The sequence below is a fragment of the Siniperca chuatsi genome, linkage group LG7, assembly GCF_020085105.1.
Source record: "Siniperca chuatsi isolate FFG_IHB_CAS linkage group LG7, ASM2008510v1, whole genome shotgun sequence".
NCBI lineage: Eukaryota > Metazoa > Chordata > Actinopteri > Centrarchiformes > Sinipercidae > Siniperca > Siniperca chuatsi.
In genome coordinates this window covers 12,684,060-12,703,984 of record NC_058048.1, presented here as the reverse complement: position 1 = coordinate 12,703,984, position 19,925 = coordinate 12,684,060, and the positions used below count along the sequence as shown (strand labels likewise).

General features: G+C 39.6%; 1 protein-coding gene across 2 annotated transcripts; it reads right to left on the bottom strand.

The window, feature by feature from the left end:
- Positions 1-1,742: 1,742 nt before the first annotated feature.
- scn4ba (sodium channel, voltage-gated, type IV, beta a) lies at positions 1,743-16,877 on the bottom strand. 2 transcript variants are annotated; one of them, XM_044202954.1, is made up of 5 exons: positions 16,094-16,875; positions 8,963-9,126; positions 8,537-8,756; positions 8,223-8,352; positions 1,743-7,458 (listed from the first exon to the last, which is right to left on the bottom strand). In XM_044202954.1, exons 1-5 carry the CDS (start codon positions 16,185-16,187, stop codon positions 7,365-7,367), a joined length of 702 nt encoding a protein of 233 aa, XP_044058889.1. In that variant the 5' UTR covers positions 16,188-16,875; the 3' UTR covers positions 1,743-7,364. The 2 variants fall into 2 exon arrangements, with proteins under 2 accessions (XP_044058889.1, XP_044058890.1); XM_044202955.1 differs by having other exon boundaries at positions 7,386-7,458; positions 8,202-8,352; positions 16,094-16,877.
- Positions 16,878-19,925: the final 3,048 nt, after the last annotated feature.

Genomic DNA, 19,925 nt, shown 5'->3' with positions numbered 1-19,925 from the left:
GCACTTTTTCTCTTTGATTGAAAGTTTTTTGGTCATTAAGGTTCAGCTGTCGTCATACTCTAACTACAACGTTACCTATCTTGCAGGTTTTACGAAGGCAGCTACGATTTATTCGTGGTATATTTGTTCATGGCAATATCAACCAGCTCTATTTCACAATAATTGAGGAAGGTAATGCGAGGTATGCACAGCAACACAAAAATGCTATGTAAAATGTGTAAGCCATGTGTTGACCGAATATCTGTCGTCTGCACAGCAGTCAATATTGAGCAGACTCCTTGGGCAGAAACCAACATGGCGCACTTCTACAAAACCTCCACAAGATGGCTGTATGGAGCAAGTTAAGAATAACCTGAAAACAATATGGTCCTTAATTTTAGACCTACATGTTTATTTTTCAGTTGCCAAAATAATGTATTTAACCACCACTCCTTGTACGCACCTGTTATCTCACCCATCGACTGATTTAAAGTCAGTGCAATAAGCCTGTGTAAAAATACACAGCAAAATGTGCCAGAATTTGGGTGAGCATTTCTATGGAAGCCCTGTATTCATGTTAAATGATGTTTTGACCTATCATTAAGCCCTGCAGTGGGTGTCAGTGACAGTGTAAAGACATCAGTGATTTGGTTTTCCATTCCTTTTTTAATTTTAAAAGTAGCATTAATACAAAGTCAATAGATCTCACATACAGGGTAAGACCTGTTGCCCCAAGTAGGTCTAACACCCAGAGTGTGAAACCTTGAAATATCGCGTTAACCACATCCATGCGTGACATGACAACTGAATTGAGAGGATACATTGAATTAAAATGCAGGTGTTACCTGGCTTAAACCAGTTAATCAGAAAAGAAGATATGTATTAGGTTTAAAGAGTTTCCCCTCGGGGATCAATAACGTATTTCTGTATTAGCCCTTGCTAATCAGTTCCTGGTTTTTGTTTTTGTTTTTTAAACTTTTTTATAAACATGCTAATGCTCACATAAAATAGCATGTGGATAATTTCATGTGAGCTTTAGCAACATTAATTGAATTTATTTATCATAGCAACACAACATTTTTTATTTTGGAAATGTACTTAACTCTCTTAGTTACATATCATATTGTGTTTTTGAATAAGACACAGCTAGGGCAAACAGGCCAGATGCTGTGCAACTTTTGTTTGCAACAAAAACTATTTTTGTTTTGTGCAGTTGTAGCTTCTTCTCTAGCATTAAATGGAGATACTTGGAGATAATGGAGAACAACATATTAGTGAGCATTTGGCTTTTCTTCCATGTACTGTATTCCCCAAAAGAACAGATTTGGCCCTAAAGTTGCAGCTGGAAAGAATTGTGCTGACCTTGCTTGATGTAAGTTATGTGAGTGAATAGGAAGGTAGAACGAGCATGGCTACTACAAACTAGTGGAACAGTTTTTAATAAAATAAAATAAAAGCTATGTGTGGTATAACATTTCAATACAATGTTTGGTTTATTGTCCCAGTAGGAATCATTATGGTACAAATATTGATAAGTACTCTACAGTATCATATCAACCAATTTCTATTCTTCTTTGTCTTGTTGCCTATTTCCTACAGTAGTATACTGTATATATTTACCAATACATTGTAAACACACAAAAAATAAATCTGACATATCCCAAATTGAGCAATCGCACTCTTTATAAGCTATTGATCTGGATGTGAAGTGAAGTGACAGAGAATTCTCTAAAGTTGAATAAAGACACGATGAGACTCAACAGTGCTCTGGGAATTTCAATCAACATTTTATTTCTGGTATGTATGTTTTTTTTTTTAACAAGTCAAAAGTTTGAGGTGCATAGTCATGAGGGGAGCATGAGCAACATGGTCACAAACACAGACAAACAGCTGAACACTCAGAGGAAAGTTGATCCAGGAAACCTGGCAGATTTGTTGTATGTGTGTGTGTGTGTGTGTGTGTGTGTGTGTTGAATGGACTGTGCTGATGTAAGCAAAATATACTGTAGGAATTTGCTGCAAGATTTCAACTTACTATAAAATACTGTAATTTGTATAATGTCGGTGGCTTTTGATAGTTTAAGATAAAATATATGAGTTTGTTATTTTGATTAAGATAGAATTACATTTATAGCTGCTGGATGTGTAAAAATATATTGTTGAAATTGTTTAAAATGCAGGACTGCAGTGAAAAAATGGGGAGAGGTCAGTGTCAGCCTGAACTTATTATAATTCAAATCTGTAGCCAGCTAGCCTTGGTCTATAAGATAAAATCTGTATAGAAGGCAGTTTGCTAGGCGTGTAATATAATATTGACACACAGTAGGTCACAATATGCATCATATTTTGGCATCACTAACAATAATTTGAACAAAGTTCACCATCTGAAAATTCTCACAAGGAAAACAATTGTGTTTGTGCCAAAATAAGAACATATTGCTCCTATTTCATCAGGTTTTTTAGTAAAGTTAACTCTTCTGCTGAACTACACCGACGTTAGATCAGTGGTTTGATCTTTTGATCTGTGTGGAATGTAGGAAGCAGAGAGCAGACGTCAGACTCTTGGCTTGGCAGTGTGAGTTTCAGCTGCTAGAAATACAGAAGTAGTATAGAGCAATATCATCCACAATTTAGTACTGAAATACCATTAATAGGCGGTAGACGGTAATACAACATGGTTTGGTGGTGTAAGTGTACTAAGTGAGTTGTGTGTCATTGTAATAGTGTTGGAACAACAGCAGACGTGAGACTCTTGGATTGGCAGTGTGAGTTTCAGCCGCTCTGGCAGTAAGAGCAATACTAACTCTAAGGAATCAAAGTGGTCAATCAGAACTCCTAACACTTGTTCTGTTATTTTAGTGAATAATGTGACAGTAACACTGAGACTGTAACTATTTAATGCTCACTATGCGAGTGATTTGATAAAGAATTCATGTTTGTACAAATTGTTGCATGTATCCTTTTCCTAATAGATTTAGTGTAAACTTATACATGCACATCACCCCTTTTTAAATGTAGATAAAATGTCCAATGGGCATTAAAATTATGTATACTTATAAACAATCTAAGTAGTAGCATTATCTAAAGCAATTAGCAACAATTTCAACTATGGAAATTGTACAAATGATTTTATCACTCACTTACATAAAATTCTAATCTTAGCTTTAAGTTTAGTTTTTTCATTATGCAGTCATTTCAGTCTGAATCAAACTGTAATAAGTGCATGTTTAAATTGTATGTCTCATCAGCCTCCACTAGAGGGGAGATTATTTAATGTGTTGGGTATTTACCGCTGGGTGGCAGTCATACTTTATTTACTGTATTGCACCACTGCAGAGAAGCATCTACACTGTACACAGGGCATACTCGGTAAGGCAGCAATCACTGCCAGCTGTTGGCTGACCTCAAGACTCATGTAAAGTTCAGGACAGATATTTTTTTTTTTTTGGAGAAAGACAAGGCAGGTCAGAATGTGCAAAGGGGCATATATGAGAGAACAATAATCATTTTAAAAAGTGAAAACAGCATTTTGGTGGTTTCCTAACCCAGTAGATTTTCATGGGGTTATGAAAGCAAGACTGCATGACTGCATTCATGCATTAAATCAGATAGCATTATTATATCTGTCACACATATATATGGCCTTCATTAAAACAGCTAAATCGCTCATACACCCTCTTCACATACCTGTGTATGGTTTGCTGGGCATATATTGATGTGGAAGTTTTTCCACTTTGTCAGTAGTTGTTTTACTTCAGGGAAATATATTCAAACTGGCAGAGCAAGTCAGAGATAAGAAAGAATCTCCTGGAACTGAAAGGTAGGGTTAACGAGCTTCACTCCAGAAAACCTACAAATAAATATAGGGTTCACAGGAAAAAAATTGGGACCAAACAATGGGAACTGTGGCCACAAATACACAAGTTATGTATCACAATCCCTACATGAAACCACCTATTTGTTAAGCTATATCAGAGTTAAAGGTATGTGGTAAGAAAAGTACACTAACAGACAGATCAACTCCACAATATTGCTTTTCCTTATAGGAAGACTTTGGATGTATTTACCCTCTTTACAGAGAGATCTGAACACAACTTGTTATACAAGGAAGTGTGTGTTTGTCTGTGTCTCTGTGTGTGTGTGTGTGTGTGTGTGTGTGTGTAGTGCTCCCTCATATCCATAACATTCACAGTTTTACAACACAACAAATATACTGTATCACTTCTAACACTGCACAGTTACAATGTTAGCGGCTATTACAGTTTTCCAAAGCACATACATCTGTCTAATGTAGATATATGAATCTCATGTCGATGCATTAGTCCAACTGAGATACATTAGTACTGTAGATACATACATCGGTACAATGACCAGTGCCTTGGACAGACAATGTTGCCATCACAGCCAGTCCAGACACATCTATAAAGTGCCTTATAACAGGTTATTGCATAATCTGATGTCTGTCTAATTGCTTCCATTGAAAGCAAGAAAGGAAATGCACTCCAGTATTAGAGAGCAGCAGGCTGACAGAAATTAAAAATTAGAAAAATAATCTAAAATCTTTCCATAGAGCTCTGTTCCAGTGAGACATGTAGTCAGACAGTGCTAAAACCATTGTGACACAATGCTGTTGTCAGGAGCTCAGTCAAACTTGACAAAAACAATGTGAAAATGTTTTTTGTTAATTCTTGCAATATATTGTTTTTGTGCACCCACTCTAAACTGTGGTAAAGTGCTGTATTGTTCGTATGCAAGGCCAATGTACTGCACTCTCTAAGTGAGTGCATGTGTAGAGGTGTATGTGTGTGCGTATGTTTGTGTGTAGCTTTCAGCTGTCATAGCTATTCAAGCTATGTGTGTGTGGGTGTGGCAGGTCGGTGTCTGCCAGCTTCACAGAAGTGACCCCTCGTACTCAGAGTCGCATAGAGGGCGGTTTCCAGTATTCAGTGGGCATCTTAGCACTAAGTTCATCTACGTTGACTTATCACGAGATGAAGTGGAATTGACATTCTAAAGACTTTGTTGACTTTTCCTATTTGTCTTTTCTTAAACAGAACATGATTACTTCTAAAATGTTACAAGCTGTTTAATTGGAGCATGTTCTACCATTTCAATTTGTAATATTGTACTTATTTCATTTTGTGAATTTACTCTCAACAACTCCCAGCTCCCTCCAAACTCTTGGGCACATGTTAATCCATACTTTTAATAAAAACAATAAAATGTTTAGTGCTAAGATACCAGTACTATTTAGAAACTCAACACAAACTTCTTATAATCTCCAATGCCCAAAATATTTAAACACAGTCACAGCAAGTAGTTGTTGGCTAATCTGAACCGAGCAAAACACTGAAAGTATTGGCTGCTTGTAGAGTCACACAAAATAAGACAATTGGCAAAGGAAAATTAAGCAATGGCCTATTGGGATATTCACACATTCATTTGATAATAACATTAACATATTGAATATCATTTTTATAAGAATTGAAATATACTTTTTGGACAATATTTAACATCTGTTCCCTGACAGTCTATACATTCTTTTGCAGTGATCTGTCCCAAAGCTGTGCTACCTGTGTTACCGAGCCAGTATCAATGGACTCGTTTGGACTATCTCAGCACAATTATGAATACATGTATTTGTAAAAGTATTTTCTTATGGTTATCAGAGCAAGTTTGAATTGGAAGGTAGCCAGTTAGAGTCTGCATACAAGTGTGAAAATGTGGAAATGGTATCCAGAGAATTGCATTTTGCTCTTACAGTCTATCCCGCTGATGTGCTTCTCTAGAGTTGTTCAATTGTATGATTCAAATTTCGAGATACTGAAATGTTCTTGCTTTTTTAAAAGTGTCACCTTTCATTCACCCTGACCTGGTTAAAGGGCTAAGAAAAGTTGTAGCAGTGTTGGGAAGTGCTTATCAAGCACTGACAGAGCTTCAGTCAGTTGAGGTTGATGTGAATGGTTAAATGGGACCATACAGAGACACACACAAATCTTCCTGCACTGTGGTGCTAGACAACATATAGGCCTACTTATATGAAGTTATATAAAATGCACACATGCTAAAAATGCATTGGTTATTTGTCAGAAGCAGCATGATTAAGTTCATTCATTTCTATAGGGAGCTGGGTAGTCTAGGGATTGTCTTTGATGAGGGTTAGGGTTGGTTGTTTTTATACATTTTCTGTGTTTTTATCTTCCCTCCAGCAGAGGGGGCAGAAGCAGAACAGGCACCTGTGTTTCATCTAAAGCAAAACAATAAAATCTGTGCAGAACTGGATCCTTCAGTCACCTAAAAGGAGCCCAGTTGTCAGCCTTAGCTTGCCAGTAGTTGATCAAAATCTGCCGTCAGCATTAATGAACCAAACACCCCCAGCAGTAAACATACAAGTTAAAGTTCTGGCTGGCATGGCAGTAGTTAAGGGCGATGGTTAGATCAGGACTAAAAGGTCAGGAAAAAATAGCTTTAAAGTCCTCTAGCAAACTAACATAATGTATGGTTCGCTAGTTACTCGCTAGTTGTATTTAAACATGTTAAATCAGTACTACAATATTGGTACTTGATCCTTAAATGTTAAAATGCCATTTTTACAAGCAGTGTTAAAAAGATGTATATTTACTGGTAACTCTGGTTGAATGGTCCTCTGGTTTGGGTTTACAGGTGGGTTTGGGTCAGTGTCAAGTGGGGGTTAGAGAGAAATTCAATTCATCATGGCATCAAGGTGTGTGTTCCCACTGGTCAGGTTTGTATGGGCCCAAGTTTGACTTAGAGTTGTGGATTACACTAGAGCCCCATGAATTCCAAACTGAGAGTCAAACATATTTGTAGCATGTCAACTGAGACTGGTAACTGTATTTTGGCAGTTGAATATTGAAATCTGGTCTATAAATAAAGAACCTGAGACAACTGAGGATATGCTTTGTGCAAACATCTTCCTCTAAAGTGATGCAATAGTTATTATTAGTTGTAGCACATGGTTATAGAGGGTTCAAAGTAAAAAAAAAAAAAAGAATGTAATTTGTTTGAAGATGTAACCTAAATAAGAAAATGTTAATGCGGTTATGGAAACCACAAGTATATATAATTGGAGGCAGAAACAGTTTACTTGAGGCTTTACTGTAGAGAGTGTTAGGTTCCAGTAAGATGTAGAGCAGAATTCGATAACTGTGTAACAAATGGACTGCCATGTAGGTGAGAGAGCTATCCAGGCCTCTGCACATTTCACACTTCCCAAATCTCAAGCATGATTTAAAATAGACATTTACATGTTGTATTAGTTAGCCACTATTAAGATAAAACAGTCCATTGATAACAGCATTTTCTCTCAGCGTGTACATTTTTCTAACATATATACAAACATACGGACATACTTGGCATTTTGCTCATGCCTTTGGTGTCCCTTTGTTGTCAGCTTTGGCTCCTGAAAGTCCATTTTCTGTGTTGTCATTCCCTGAGGAGCTCACCAGGCACTCTTTACTGCAGGGGACAGAGAAAGCCCAAAAAGTTAATATGTACACCCACAGAGGGAGGAACATAGGAGTGATATGGGCTATATATATATATATATATATATATATATTGGGAATATGTAATTCCAATTTTACTGAAACACATATCAAAGAAGTTAAATGAAAGCTCTGAAGAACATGATCAGAATTCGAATCAGAAATACTTTATTGATTGGGAAACTCTTTTGTTACAGCATGCGTCTTGCCTCTTGCCACATAAGATTTTTTATATATATATGTATCATATTTCATAAATAGATGTCTGCTTTGCAACTCACTACTGACATAACAATTGATAATAGATTGATAGATATGAAAAGACAAAGTAGATATGCCCTTTGTCTTTCTTTTTCTGTCAGATAGGCAGGTCTCTCTGTTGTTTATTAGCTGCAGTCCCACTGAGTAGCCAAAGTGTCACATTTATTGATAAGTGGTAGCAAACTGTTAACATGGACAACAATAGTCTAGTCTCATATTAACCCAGTTAAGATTATAGTTTAAATTAGAAATTGCCATGAAACTGCATTTCTGGTTTCCTTTATCCAAATACAGTCATTCAATTATTACATTTTCTTAAAATGAAAAAGTAATAGAGCAATTGATTACCACATCCAAGTAGGAAGTACTGCCAGTAATATATTTGATAACAAGCCTGTTACTGTCCATCATCAACTGTATTCTGTATTTTTCCTCAGTGTCCTGTTTTATTACCATAGTCAGTGATCTACTCACTTCTTCTCATCATCCTTCAGCAGGAAGTGAACAACCAAGGCCTTTATCACCATGATAATGATAACTAAGCCAATGACTCCACCCAGCACTGAGACAATGATGACTGTCAAAGTATTGTCAACCTCCTTCACTGAAAAGAGGGGCAGAGGGAAAGACACTGTGAGAGAGAAAGTCAAGGATAGAGAGGTGACGTAAACAACGCAGAGGAAGAGAATTGACACTAGCAACGAGGCGAACAGCATTTTTATCTGTCTGAAGGTACAAGCACTTATAAGCAGGTACAAGGTACGCAAGTGTGTGTGTGTGTCACATACTTCGGTCCACCACTATAAGAGTGTAGATAGCACTGTGGTTGCGATTCTTCTCTTTTGGGTTCCTGGCGAAACAGATGTACTCTCCCTCATCTTCGAAGGTGATGTTCCACAGCAGGATGGAGATGTTGTTGCTCTTTGAGGAGCCGACAAACTCCACACGCTCATGGTACACATTGACCTTGGGCTCCACACCCTCAATGGGAATGACCGCTTCACATAACTACACATACACACGTATATAGTTAAATACACAGAGATAAGTAGTCAGGTGGATTTTCCTACATCAGCATGTTAAGCAAAAGTGTATCTGAGGCATGCAACACGGAAAAGGTCAATAAAGGCCATTTTTGCATTTGTTTTCACAGTATGTCCATGTTGCTCATTCTTGCACGTGTGTGTGTGTGTGTGTGTGTGTACATGCTGTACCTTGATCATGGTTCCATTGTCGTAATAGTGCCAGTTGAAGTAAAGGTTTTTGATGCCAATGCAGGAGGTGTAGGTGCAGGGCAGCAGGACTGTGGAGCCATTCATTGCTTCAATTGAAGACACTTTACCTGTTGAGACCTCCAGTCCACCAGCACTCCATACACCTGAACCAAGGGAGAAAGGAAAGCACAGAAAAAGAAAGTAAAAACATAGTACAGCACATATACAGCATACAGTACAGACCCAAAACAACACATTCTAGATAGAAGTCAACGGGTCAATTATAGTTCAGGTTACACTGCTTTCAATCCATTCATCATCCATCCAATTCAATTTTAGGCCAAAAATGACAAAGGATAAAGTAATGTTTGTATGCCGGCTTGCTGGGCTGAGCTAGGATTACTGTGAAAGATGAGTACAGCTGATGAGTAATGTCATTACTAAGTTAAGTAGCTTACTTACTGTAAGTACAGCTCATGAAATGACAGGTTTGTTCTTAAAGAGTGTTCACTATTCTTTGTTAAACTGTTAAACTCATTCAGAGCCACAGCTATCAGACAAGTCCCCCACCCCCTCCCATTTTATTACACAGTGCCAGTGATTTCTGCCAAGCAGAAGGGGAATGTGGAAAACATGTTGTTGAGGACAGAATGTCACTGGATTCTGGGGGGATTTGAAGACTATAACCCCAAGGCCTGAATGAGTAATTGTCCTCTAATGGTTAAAGTATTCATAGCTTAAGATGCGCACTTTCATGAATTCTTTTGAACATATACTTTTTAAACTCAATATATACTGCTGTGCTATTTGCTAAATATTATGTATCCTTTTTTTAAAATATGATACAAAACTCTTATAAACTACAGACACTAGTGCCCTGCCCTCTGCTGGTCTTGACTTGAGCACTTCAAAAACCTGCATAGAGATACTGATTCAGGACACATCGTCCAACCAAAATATCTCAATTGTCCTGCAGTACTTAAGTCCAAGTAAGTTACTAATCACTAGTAAGGCCTTTTTTTATTTTGTCAAGTCTGAAGTCATCAAATTTATGACTGAAGTACAAGCCATGTGACTTGAGTTCACACCTCTGGTAAACTCTCTGTCTTTGCTCATTTATTCATTTTTATCAGTGCATTCATTGCTCCTGTATGCACACAAGCAAGGTGACCAGACGGTTTGCACTGTAAGACTGATCGATTGACTGACTGACTGGGAATGATTGACATACAAACAAGCCAACAGAGACAGCGAGACAAAAATGCTCCCAAATCAAAACAAAAACATTGATCCAGTTTATTACAAAATATTATGAGATATTATGTGACGTTACGCAAAGCAGGAAACACATGGTAACTCTTTCAGTGCCAAAAGAGACAGCTTATCCTGGACTGGTATTTGGGTCTTGCTGGCCGAGTTATGTTGGTTTTACAGTGACAGCTGGTGTAATTCTCAGATTGTTGCTCTGGTGTCTCTCACACACTTGGGACCTATTTATAAATGCTCCTCTCCACACTGACCTGCTCAGGATCACATTACACTTGGACATGGTGCAAACAGTGTTAGAGTACATGTATGCCTATGTGTTTGTGAAGGACTTACATCTATATAAGAATTTCTCACCGCTTACTTTGCAGCTCTGTGAAGACATCAGTATTAACAAAACACTAAAACACTTGGATGAAATCACTGTTCATTATAGCACATTGAATGTGAAAGGCTCTGGACACACTGTAATCAGTTGGGGTCGCTCACTTTGAAGGTGAGGTGAATTGCCATTTTTTGGCACTGACATTCTACGATAGGCAATTTGAAGTAACTGTGATCAAGTTGTTCAATACTAAGTGCAACTGTGGATGTTGAAACCGTATATAATAATGAAAAAAACAAAACATTTCCAGTGTCATAGCATAACAAGGACAGTGTGAGATAAACAGAAAAGATTTACAATTAATTTATCAATGAATCTTGATCAGTCACTGGGTGGGCATGATAATATGGTATGACCACATAGAAGCAAGCATGTGTGTCATTTGTGTTTCCCCCTCCTTCTTTTTCCTTTGTTTTTTCCTCTGTCTCGATATCTCTAAGGCCCAATAGTGAATGCAACCATCCCTAACTTGGTCACCAAGTCATTGCTAATTCAGTACTTGAGGATTTGGGAATCAACTGGGAAGTGATCACTTTCCTCTTGTCTTCTAACATCCGATGTTTTTACCTCTCCTGTAGTCATCTTGACTCGTCTCCTCTACTTTCAGTAGCAACTCAGGCCATTTGGGTTCTCCTTGTTCTTTCCTGTTTCTGGCTTTGCTGTCTTTTAATGGGCTCTTACTGTTCTTTTTGTATTGCAGCACTGGGCACTTTGTCTCTCACTCTCTTTTTTTCCTCAATCTTTCTGTGTTTCTGACTTGCTCTCAGAACGTGTTCCTCAGGGACGCTATAACTAAATAAGCAGAGGAGAGATGTGGGGAGCTGGTCTGTGTATGTTTGTGTCGGTTTTTTGGCGCAGTACAGTGGTGGAATCAATGACATCCTATAGGTTTGAAATGTTTTTTGTAGTCGGCAGCTGGTCTGAATCCTTGGAGTACATTTAAAACTCTGTATTAAGTAGATCAATGAATAATGTTTTACCCTCTATCAATAATTACTGGCACAGTGCCATTGAGCAAGGTTTGTAATCAAGTGCTCCAGAGGGAATAATGATGCAAAGGAAAACAAGTGAGAACACAAGAGAGACTCTCCATTCTAAATGGCTTACGCAGTGTGTATGCACACTGGAAGCATGATGATTTTTTACATATCTGAGAGGAGTGTCCCCCCTCGTGCCTAGAAATAGATTTCACACCGCCCTCGTTTTTCACCTCTGCTCTCTACTATCCCTTTTTCTCTCCACCCCCTTCCTCTTTATCTTTACAATTTGTCCAGACAACACCCACAGATTCACATACTATAGTAATGTACTATGCTAGTTATGCATGTATGGTTGTATATGTGTGTGTTGTTATAAGCATGTGAACTCTTGTCTGTTCATACAGTGTAAATGCATGTACTTGTGTGTGTGTGTGTGCGTGTGTACATGAGTAATCAGCTGGAATGTATGATATTTTTAGCTCCACTATCAAATATATCTTTGTTCCAGTTGGGAAACATCAATATCTGAATCACTGATGGGAGGAAAAGCAAAGTGACTGTGTGAGTGAGTGTGTGTGTTTGTGTGTGTGTGTGTGTGTGTGTGTCCTTGGCTGACTGTCAAGGTGAGTTTTCTTTTTCTTTTTTTTCAAGTAGGCGAGAGATTGAAGGGTTAATGTATTTCCGAGTGAACCCATAGAGAACTGACCGAGGACACTCTGAGAAATAGAGACAGAGAGAGAGAGAGAGAAGTGATGGGAAGTGTGAGAGAGAAGGGAGGGAATGTACAGGGAGGAGGAGAATAGAGGGGCGAGATGAATGGGGGAGCAGGGGTAATGAAGGTGTAGGAAGTGATGGAAGGTGTCACGAGGGATGGGTAGGGAGAGGTAAGGGGAGTGAGATGTCCTCTCCAAGGTGAATGAGTGACAGCAGGGCAAAGAATTACAACAGCAGCTAAGTAACTCAATCAACAGTGGCCAAGGTGGGGTCACGTTTATACTGCACTTACACATACGGATACACACTTATGTAATATGATAGCTACGCAAACAAGTGACAACATGCAGTATAATTATCACATTTACATGCCTTACTACTGATGAAGTGTTACTGGTAATTGTGGTAAATGTGTGTTACAACCTGGGCTGCTCCGCATCTGTTTGCCTCGTTGCACCACAACTCTTACGTTTTCTGCTGTTTGTTGTTTATTCTCTACAAAAAAGGCGTTGCATATTCCCTTATGTTAACATGTGACACCATACTGCAGACTGAGGCTTTTAGGATGAATACCATTGTTCCAAGGACATAATCTTGGTGTTTGGATGGGACAGACCTGACAGCAGGTTACTGTCATGTTTAACACATCGCATTGTTGTATCAAAAGTGTGAATTATTACAATAAGGAGTTTATTGTTAAGTAGTAAGGCAGGACTTTTGGAAATAATTAAATATCCTCAGATTTTCAGCAAAGCACTTTGTACTTTGTTTTGATGTGCTCTATAAATACAGTTTTATTATTATTTTATTTTACCTTCCTTCCACACATGATTTTGATTTGGGCTTTTTTGCATTTGTGTTTTCCCTGGCTTCATTTTCTGGAGCCAAAGGGTCTGTTGAGAGAAATTGCTGGAAGGTTTTGGCAAAGACTATTGGAATCTAGGAAAATCGTTTAAGATGAGAAAAAGCTGTGTGATGTGCAATGTGCATATTTAGATAAATAACCATATACTGTATAAAATAGAGTATAGAACATTGCAGAATACAGATGAAAAATAGACAATGATGTTAAGTACTGTAATATTGGAGAATGGAGATGGATAATATGAAGGGACCACAGTGGCCACCACTGGGACCTGAGTTTCAAAAGTTTCAGATCTAGAGCTCTGCATAGGAGTGTGTACAATGTCAGCACACCAGAGATTGTAAACTTTCACATCAGTGACCAAACCCTGATTTATTTTTTTTTTACCTTCAAGCCCTTGTTTGATCTGTGAGATATGAAATTCCATCTTACTATACAGAGCTGGCTCATCATTTAACTCTTTGTTGGCAATTCTACCACTTTTGTTTTTGTCATTTTACCTTTGAAATGAGATTGTCTTATCATGCCTCAGATGCATTAGAATTTACCAGACCCCGTAGCAATGAAGAACAAAATAAAAGAAGGTGACCTACTAATTACAACAGCAAATACCCCAAGGGTGAAGCAACACAACTAAAAGTTACAGACTGGCAGCCAACTACATTATACTAACCCATATAACCAAAGCCATCATAGTATTCATAAATTTTGGTGTGGTAAAATCTGTGGCCTGTTTGTGTAAACAGGATTACTGAGTTCTTTTTGGATAACCCAGGAAATCCTAAAATCTGGAATATGGACTAATTAATATGTAATGCACTCAGCAAAGTAATAAAGATAACCTGCTTCATGAAATTGGCCCTTGGTGTGAGTTACAGTACCAAAGAGGACTTCCCAGTCTTGTTTCATTGTTCTCAGTTGAGTCCAAATGGGCCACTTGTGGTTAGCTATCAGTGGCTGCGAGTTTTTTCTTAGTTCTACTTTAATAACTTTTGAGATCAAATCTAACTATAATAGTTAGCCATGTGGTGTTTTTGATGCTTTTTGATGTTTTTGAAAACTATAACCATAAAAGTCACTCACAGTAAGAATAAAGTACCGATATTTGCTATTAGATCATAAAGGGACTTTATTGAAAGACATGCTTTGGGAAACAGAACAGAAGTTGTGTTATACATAAGGGTGTAGAATTACAAGCATGCACATCACCTTTTAATGGTTTAATTTACAGACATTTCTCACTGCTTATGATATGAGGTCAGCATAGTCTGAAATTGTGCTCTACAGCCAATCCCACACTGTGATCAGCTGAAGAGCTTTCTATTTGTCTTACAGTTTATATAATGCTACCCACATGAAAAAATAATAATGCTGCATATTCTTGTATGTATGACAAGTTATTAACTGACATTTCAAGACAAGTGCTGCTGACATTTCAGCACAGTGGTCTTATCATTCCTTATTAAAACATTAGGTCAAAATGTTACAAGGAAAATGCCACATAAATGACAAGATGGTGTTCGATGTGTGACCTGATGCCCATAACCTGTATTTTTTACCCCATCTTTTTTTAATGAATATTTTGTTGTAAGCTTTTGTCATATTTTACATATTCATCACCAATGTTTAATCCTTGAAAAGCAAAGTCATTTTTCATCATGTCATTTAGTGACAGCCTATATATACAAGCATTAGTGTGTGATGAGCTGCTGTGAGATTGGTCTTACTGGTGCCTTTGTGACAAATGACACTTTGGTGAAAGTTACTTCTGAAGAGGCTCAGTCTTCTGTTCTGTAGGCCTTATCTTGACCAAAGACTTGAGGCAACATGAATGAGTTTTGTCCAACTAAAGTCATTTGCTTTGATACAGGGCACACCTTCTTTGCTAATGTCTTAATTGAACAATATAAATACTGTGAATTTTACTGGTAACAGCAAAAATATTTAGGTAAAACAAGAAATTAATGTGAAAGTAAACGATTAAAAGAGCAGAAACATTTTTTGTTTCAGTTGAGGTGAATTCTGCCACTAGAAAATATTTCTGCATGGGATCTTTGGCCGTAGAATGAACTTAAAAAAACAGTGTAAACTTAAATATCAGAATTTGATATAGTTAGGCTAAGGATGGCACTAAATGAAGTTCTTCATATACACCCCTTGGTCTTGTTTTTGTGCCGTATAGCTCAACTGTAAACTATGCTGAGTTTCAAAAGAACTGAGAGCTAAGAGGAAATGTTGGGGTGTGGGGGCACTATTGGGCCCTACAACGGAATCATGGAGTGTTTGAGCAAAAGCACAGATCCCCACTGCACCACTACGTCACTACCAGTAATACTACAGCCACACACACGGATGTGAACTGTAGCCATATACTCTGATAGCTGTGAGTTTTTCTATATTTTTTCTTTCTATTATTAGTTTTCTCTTGAAAATGGCACCGTATCAAGTACATGCATGAAGAGTCATTTAGCCCGTCACTCATCCAGCTCGGCAGTCAGATATTCAACATGTCCAAGTTCAGATCAACCAAGGGCTGGATGTTATTGACCTTGATGCCTTCGGGACAGCAACAAGTAAACATCACATGTGACATATAGCCTTCAGGTGTGGAAAGAGGCGATAGAACAGCAGGTATGGAGTAATAAAAAAAAAAAGTATGGATTTACTGTGACAGCCGTGATCCACCCACCCAGACTGGCATATAAAATATTGAAACAAAGGGAGCAAAAGGAGAAAAAGAGGAAGGTGTAGGGGACATAGAAACAAGTTTAAAATGTATAGTCAATCAGAGGGATTCACCCAACCACAAGCTGGCATGAAAGCAGAGGATAGAAGTCCAATATTCTGGTGTAATGTAGAGATATAGTGGTAGAGTGAGGAATGACGGGGCAGCTAAAGGCATAGAGAGAAGTATAACTCACCAAGCAGCAGTGCAACTACCAGACCAGCATGAAGTAGATCCCCTGATCTCAGCCGACCAGAGACACTCGAACCGGTGCTGTCCACTGACGCCATGACACCAAGTCTGTCTGTCTGTGTTGTTGTCTCTCTATGTGTATGTCCAGATTGTGTGTCTTTGTCAAAATGTCCCCGTCTGCCAGTCTGGTCAGCCTGAACTGAGCCCAATCTATGCAAATATGTGTCTGTTTTTGTCTTATGTGTCTCTGGAGCAAGGCGGGACACTGAGCTGTGCAGCTGAGTCTGAAGTCCTGCTCTCAGTCCCTCCCTCTTCTCTCCTCCTCTGCACTTTGTCCCAGAAATGAACAGAGGGAGGTTGTTCCCTGCAGCCCAGGAAAGCACAAGGCGAGACAAACTGAAGAATGCAGCAGTTGAATGAAGAGAGCAGGCTCTCCGTCTGTCTCCCTCCCTTCCTGTCCTCCCTCACTGTCTCTCGCAGACTCAGTGGTGATTATCCAGCAAAGGAGAGCGTGAGGCGAAAGGCAGAGAGGAGAAGCGAGGCAGAGCGGTAGCAGCGTAGCAGTGCTGTGTCAGACAGCTCCATGGCTCCAGCAGCGACAGCCAGGGAAGCAGGCTGACCGACAAACCCCACGGGGGGAGACATAGGCTGGAGGTGGGTGGTGAGCACACAAGAGGCACGGAGGGATGCTGGAGCAGAGCCAGCAGCCAGGCAGAAAAGCAGAAAGCGCGTGTCTCCCCAGCCGGCACAGGGAGGAATGAGCAAGAGAGGTACTGCAGAGGTAGAGGTGAAGAGAGAGTGGGAGAGAGAAGGAGGGAATAGAGTGAAATGGGGGTGGGGGGTGGGGTGGGGGTGATAACTGCTGCCACATGCACGCACATACACATATGCACCCAGCACAGTTAGGCTGAATCAGGCGATCTCTGAGTCGGACACGGGCTGGGTGCTTCACCCACACCACATACCCCTGACTTCATTTACGCCTGTCTCCCATTTCATGCTCCTACTATACCTCTGATTTGGCAGGCTAATGCATTGGCAAGAGCTGATCTTGTCCACTGGCAAGTTTTCTATCAAATGACTCGTGTTTTATCTCTCTCTTGTTTTGAATAAAAGCATACCGGTTTTATAAAGGTGTGTATAAGCTATTGAATTTGTTAAAGAAAATACTAAATCTTTTGGCATCATTACACTGGATTTATTTTATTACTTTTTTATATATATAAGTGCTGTTGTAAGGCACTACATGTGCAGTATAGTATACATGCACAGGCCTGTGTCTATGGCCTTGACCTGTGTTTTGTGGCTTTCATTCAGATTGTCACAAACTACCTTAAGAAACTGGTCTTACACGCTTACATGCCTTACATTTTGCCTGCAAGGCGCATAGGGGCAGTAACGTGTCACTCACACCACGTTATAAAAAATGCAACCACCAGTACATTACACAATCATAGCATACCTTTAATCAGTCTTAGCTCAGCCTTCAACACAACACAGTGGCAGTGAAGGATCACTACTGTCCATGCACCTCGAATGTGCAGGCTGACCTCATTCACAGGATTCATGACTCCCTCACCCATCGAGCGACACATCAACAGTTTCATCACCAACATCAGTGCCACGCAGCCACATCTGAGGCCCATTTCTCTCAGTGGTGTAAGTACGAGTAAGACTTAACATGAGCAAGCAAGGGATTGTGCGTCCACCTCATGTCAAGGTCTACCAGCCTTCACTTTGCCTGATCACCTTCAGTGGGGTAAATGCTAAAAAGGTGGAAGAGTTCAAATACCTTGGCTTTTGATCAACACACCGTAGACTTTCACAGGTGTGCTCTGTTCATCATCTGTAAACTGCCAAAACTCCATGTACAACCCCACCACCACCTACTGTACTGTGGAACATTGTTGAACATAACCTCTTGGTCCTTCCACATTTCACAGAAAATGACTCATGCATCAGAGTAGTCACCACAATCACTTCAGACTCAGCACACCCACTACACCTCCACTTTGCCCTGCCTGTCTGGCTGCAGGCACAGAACGATGAGATGCTAGGGGATTGCTTATACAAACAACAGCAAGTATTTAGATGCTTGAATCCTCTCCTTGCTAGCCACTAAACATATATCTGTATGTACCTTTGTGCTATAGAGTTTTTGTTCTGTTTTCTTTATTCTTTTTCTCTTGTGTGGCTGTGGTTGCTTCACGTTTACTGTACTGCCAGTGAGAACTGATATTGCCTCACTGAGAGCAATATAATTCTGTTCAATTTTATATTATTGTATTCTGTGCTATTGAATGTAAGAACACATGTATAAATGTCACTGATACTTTGGCATGTATTCCAAATGAACTACAATAATGTTTCTTTTTACCGCAACACCTAATTGCCTTTTGGAAATTGAGACTACACATTAAGTGATGACTTGGCACCACAGATATGTGTGATGTTTTGGCATCAGTTTCTGCTCCCTAGAGTTTTGGCACATTATGGGTTGCAGCACATTCTGTGATTATCTCATGGCCTGACAGTTGTTATACTGCTTTAGAGTAGTCTTCTTTTCTTACAATATAAAGATCATTAGTGTTTTATTGTGTTTAAGTTAGTTTTAGTAGAAAAGACAAATGCATTTGATCTATGACATATTTCAAAATAATATAAAGGAAAAATTTGTACCCCCTTTCTGCTTTTCAGTTCTCATTTCCGTTTTTTCATTTCCTGTTTTTCCATAACTATCCATACTGACATGATGGATGCTTGACCTCCCCAACTGTCACACGTACACACATGCGTGCGCACACACACATCCACATGTTGTCAGGTGATCCATCTCTTGGTATTTGATGTCATCTCCAGGTTTAAGTGTGTGTGGGAGGCAGTGATAGACAGCGAGATACATATAGTACCTTAATGCAGCACATATATAAATATGTAGAGAGGTACTAGAGGTATATACATAAATACACATGTACATGATGAGAGGGAGAATGAAATGCAAACATGCAGTGATATATTCACACATGCGTCTTTGTATATGCACATCAATACATAGTCACATGTGAGCACACGCACACCCACACCTGCCTCTGGACAGGGTGACCTTGGATGCTGGGTATAGAAGGAAGGCGGAGCAAAAGAGGACATTACGTTGATGAGAGGAGAGGCGAATGTTAGGGATCAGGAGGGGTGAGAGGAAAGACAGGTTCAAGGAGAGAAAGACAGGATGGGTACAGGGGAGAAGGTGAGGGGGGGCGACAGGAGTGAGGGGAGGAGAGATGACAGGAGGCAAAGGAGGGAGGTGAGATGAGAGGCGGAGGGAGAGAGGGAGGGAGTAGAGGATCTGTTTCTGGGACGACCAAGGCAGTGAAATGCTGCAGTGAAGCCACACAGCTGAGCCGGTCCGAACACGGCTACTGAGAGACACTGAGCTCTCAGCCCCTTCTTTCTCTCTCTCTGCATACCTCCATCCTCTCCCACCCACCACTTTCACCTCCCACTCTGATTAACCTTCCTCTTACCCCACACTTCGACCTGCTCTGCCCCCCCCCCCTTTGCACCAGCCGGTGAGTGAGCAGATTTCAGAAACCATCCTGAGTGGAGGAGGACAAGTGGGGTGGGCCTCTCTCTACCTCTCGTTTTCATCTGCCCTTCCTCTTTTTCTTCATCTCAGCGGGTCATTCTGTATTCTCCAATACCCATTCTCTTTTTACCTTGTTTTTGTTGCTTTTTAAATGTTGTTGCATGCTTTTAAGTCTCTGTTCTGTCCTCTGTTCTTGTCTTTGCATCCCTTTCCTCGCTTTTTCCTGTCTGTTTTGTCCCCGTGGTTTGTGTTC

What these genes read in the sequence shown, in the direction of transcription:
- scn4ba (XM_044202954.1), bottom strand. Translation starts at nt 16,187, where the DNA reads ATGGCGTCAGTGGACAGCACCGGTTCGAGTGTCTCTGGTCGGCTGAGA. An exon ending in TCTTATAGTGGTGGACCGAA is followed by an intron (nt 8,353 to 8,536) that starts GTATGTGACACA and finishes CCCTCTTTTCAG; the next exon opens with TGAAGGAGGTTGACAATACT. An exon ending in CTGAAGGATGATGAGAAGAA is followed by an intron (nt 7,459 to 8,222) that starts GTGAGTAGATCA and finishes TGTCCCCTGCAG; the next exon opens with TAAAGAGTGCCTGGTGAGCT.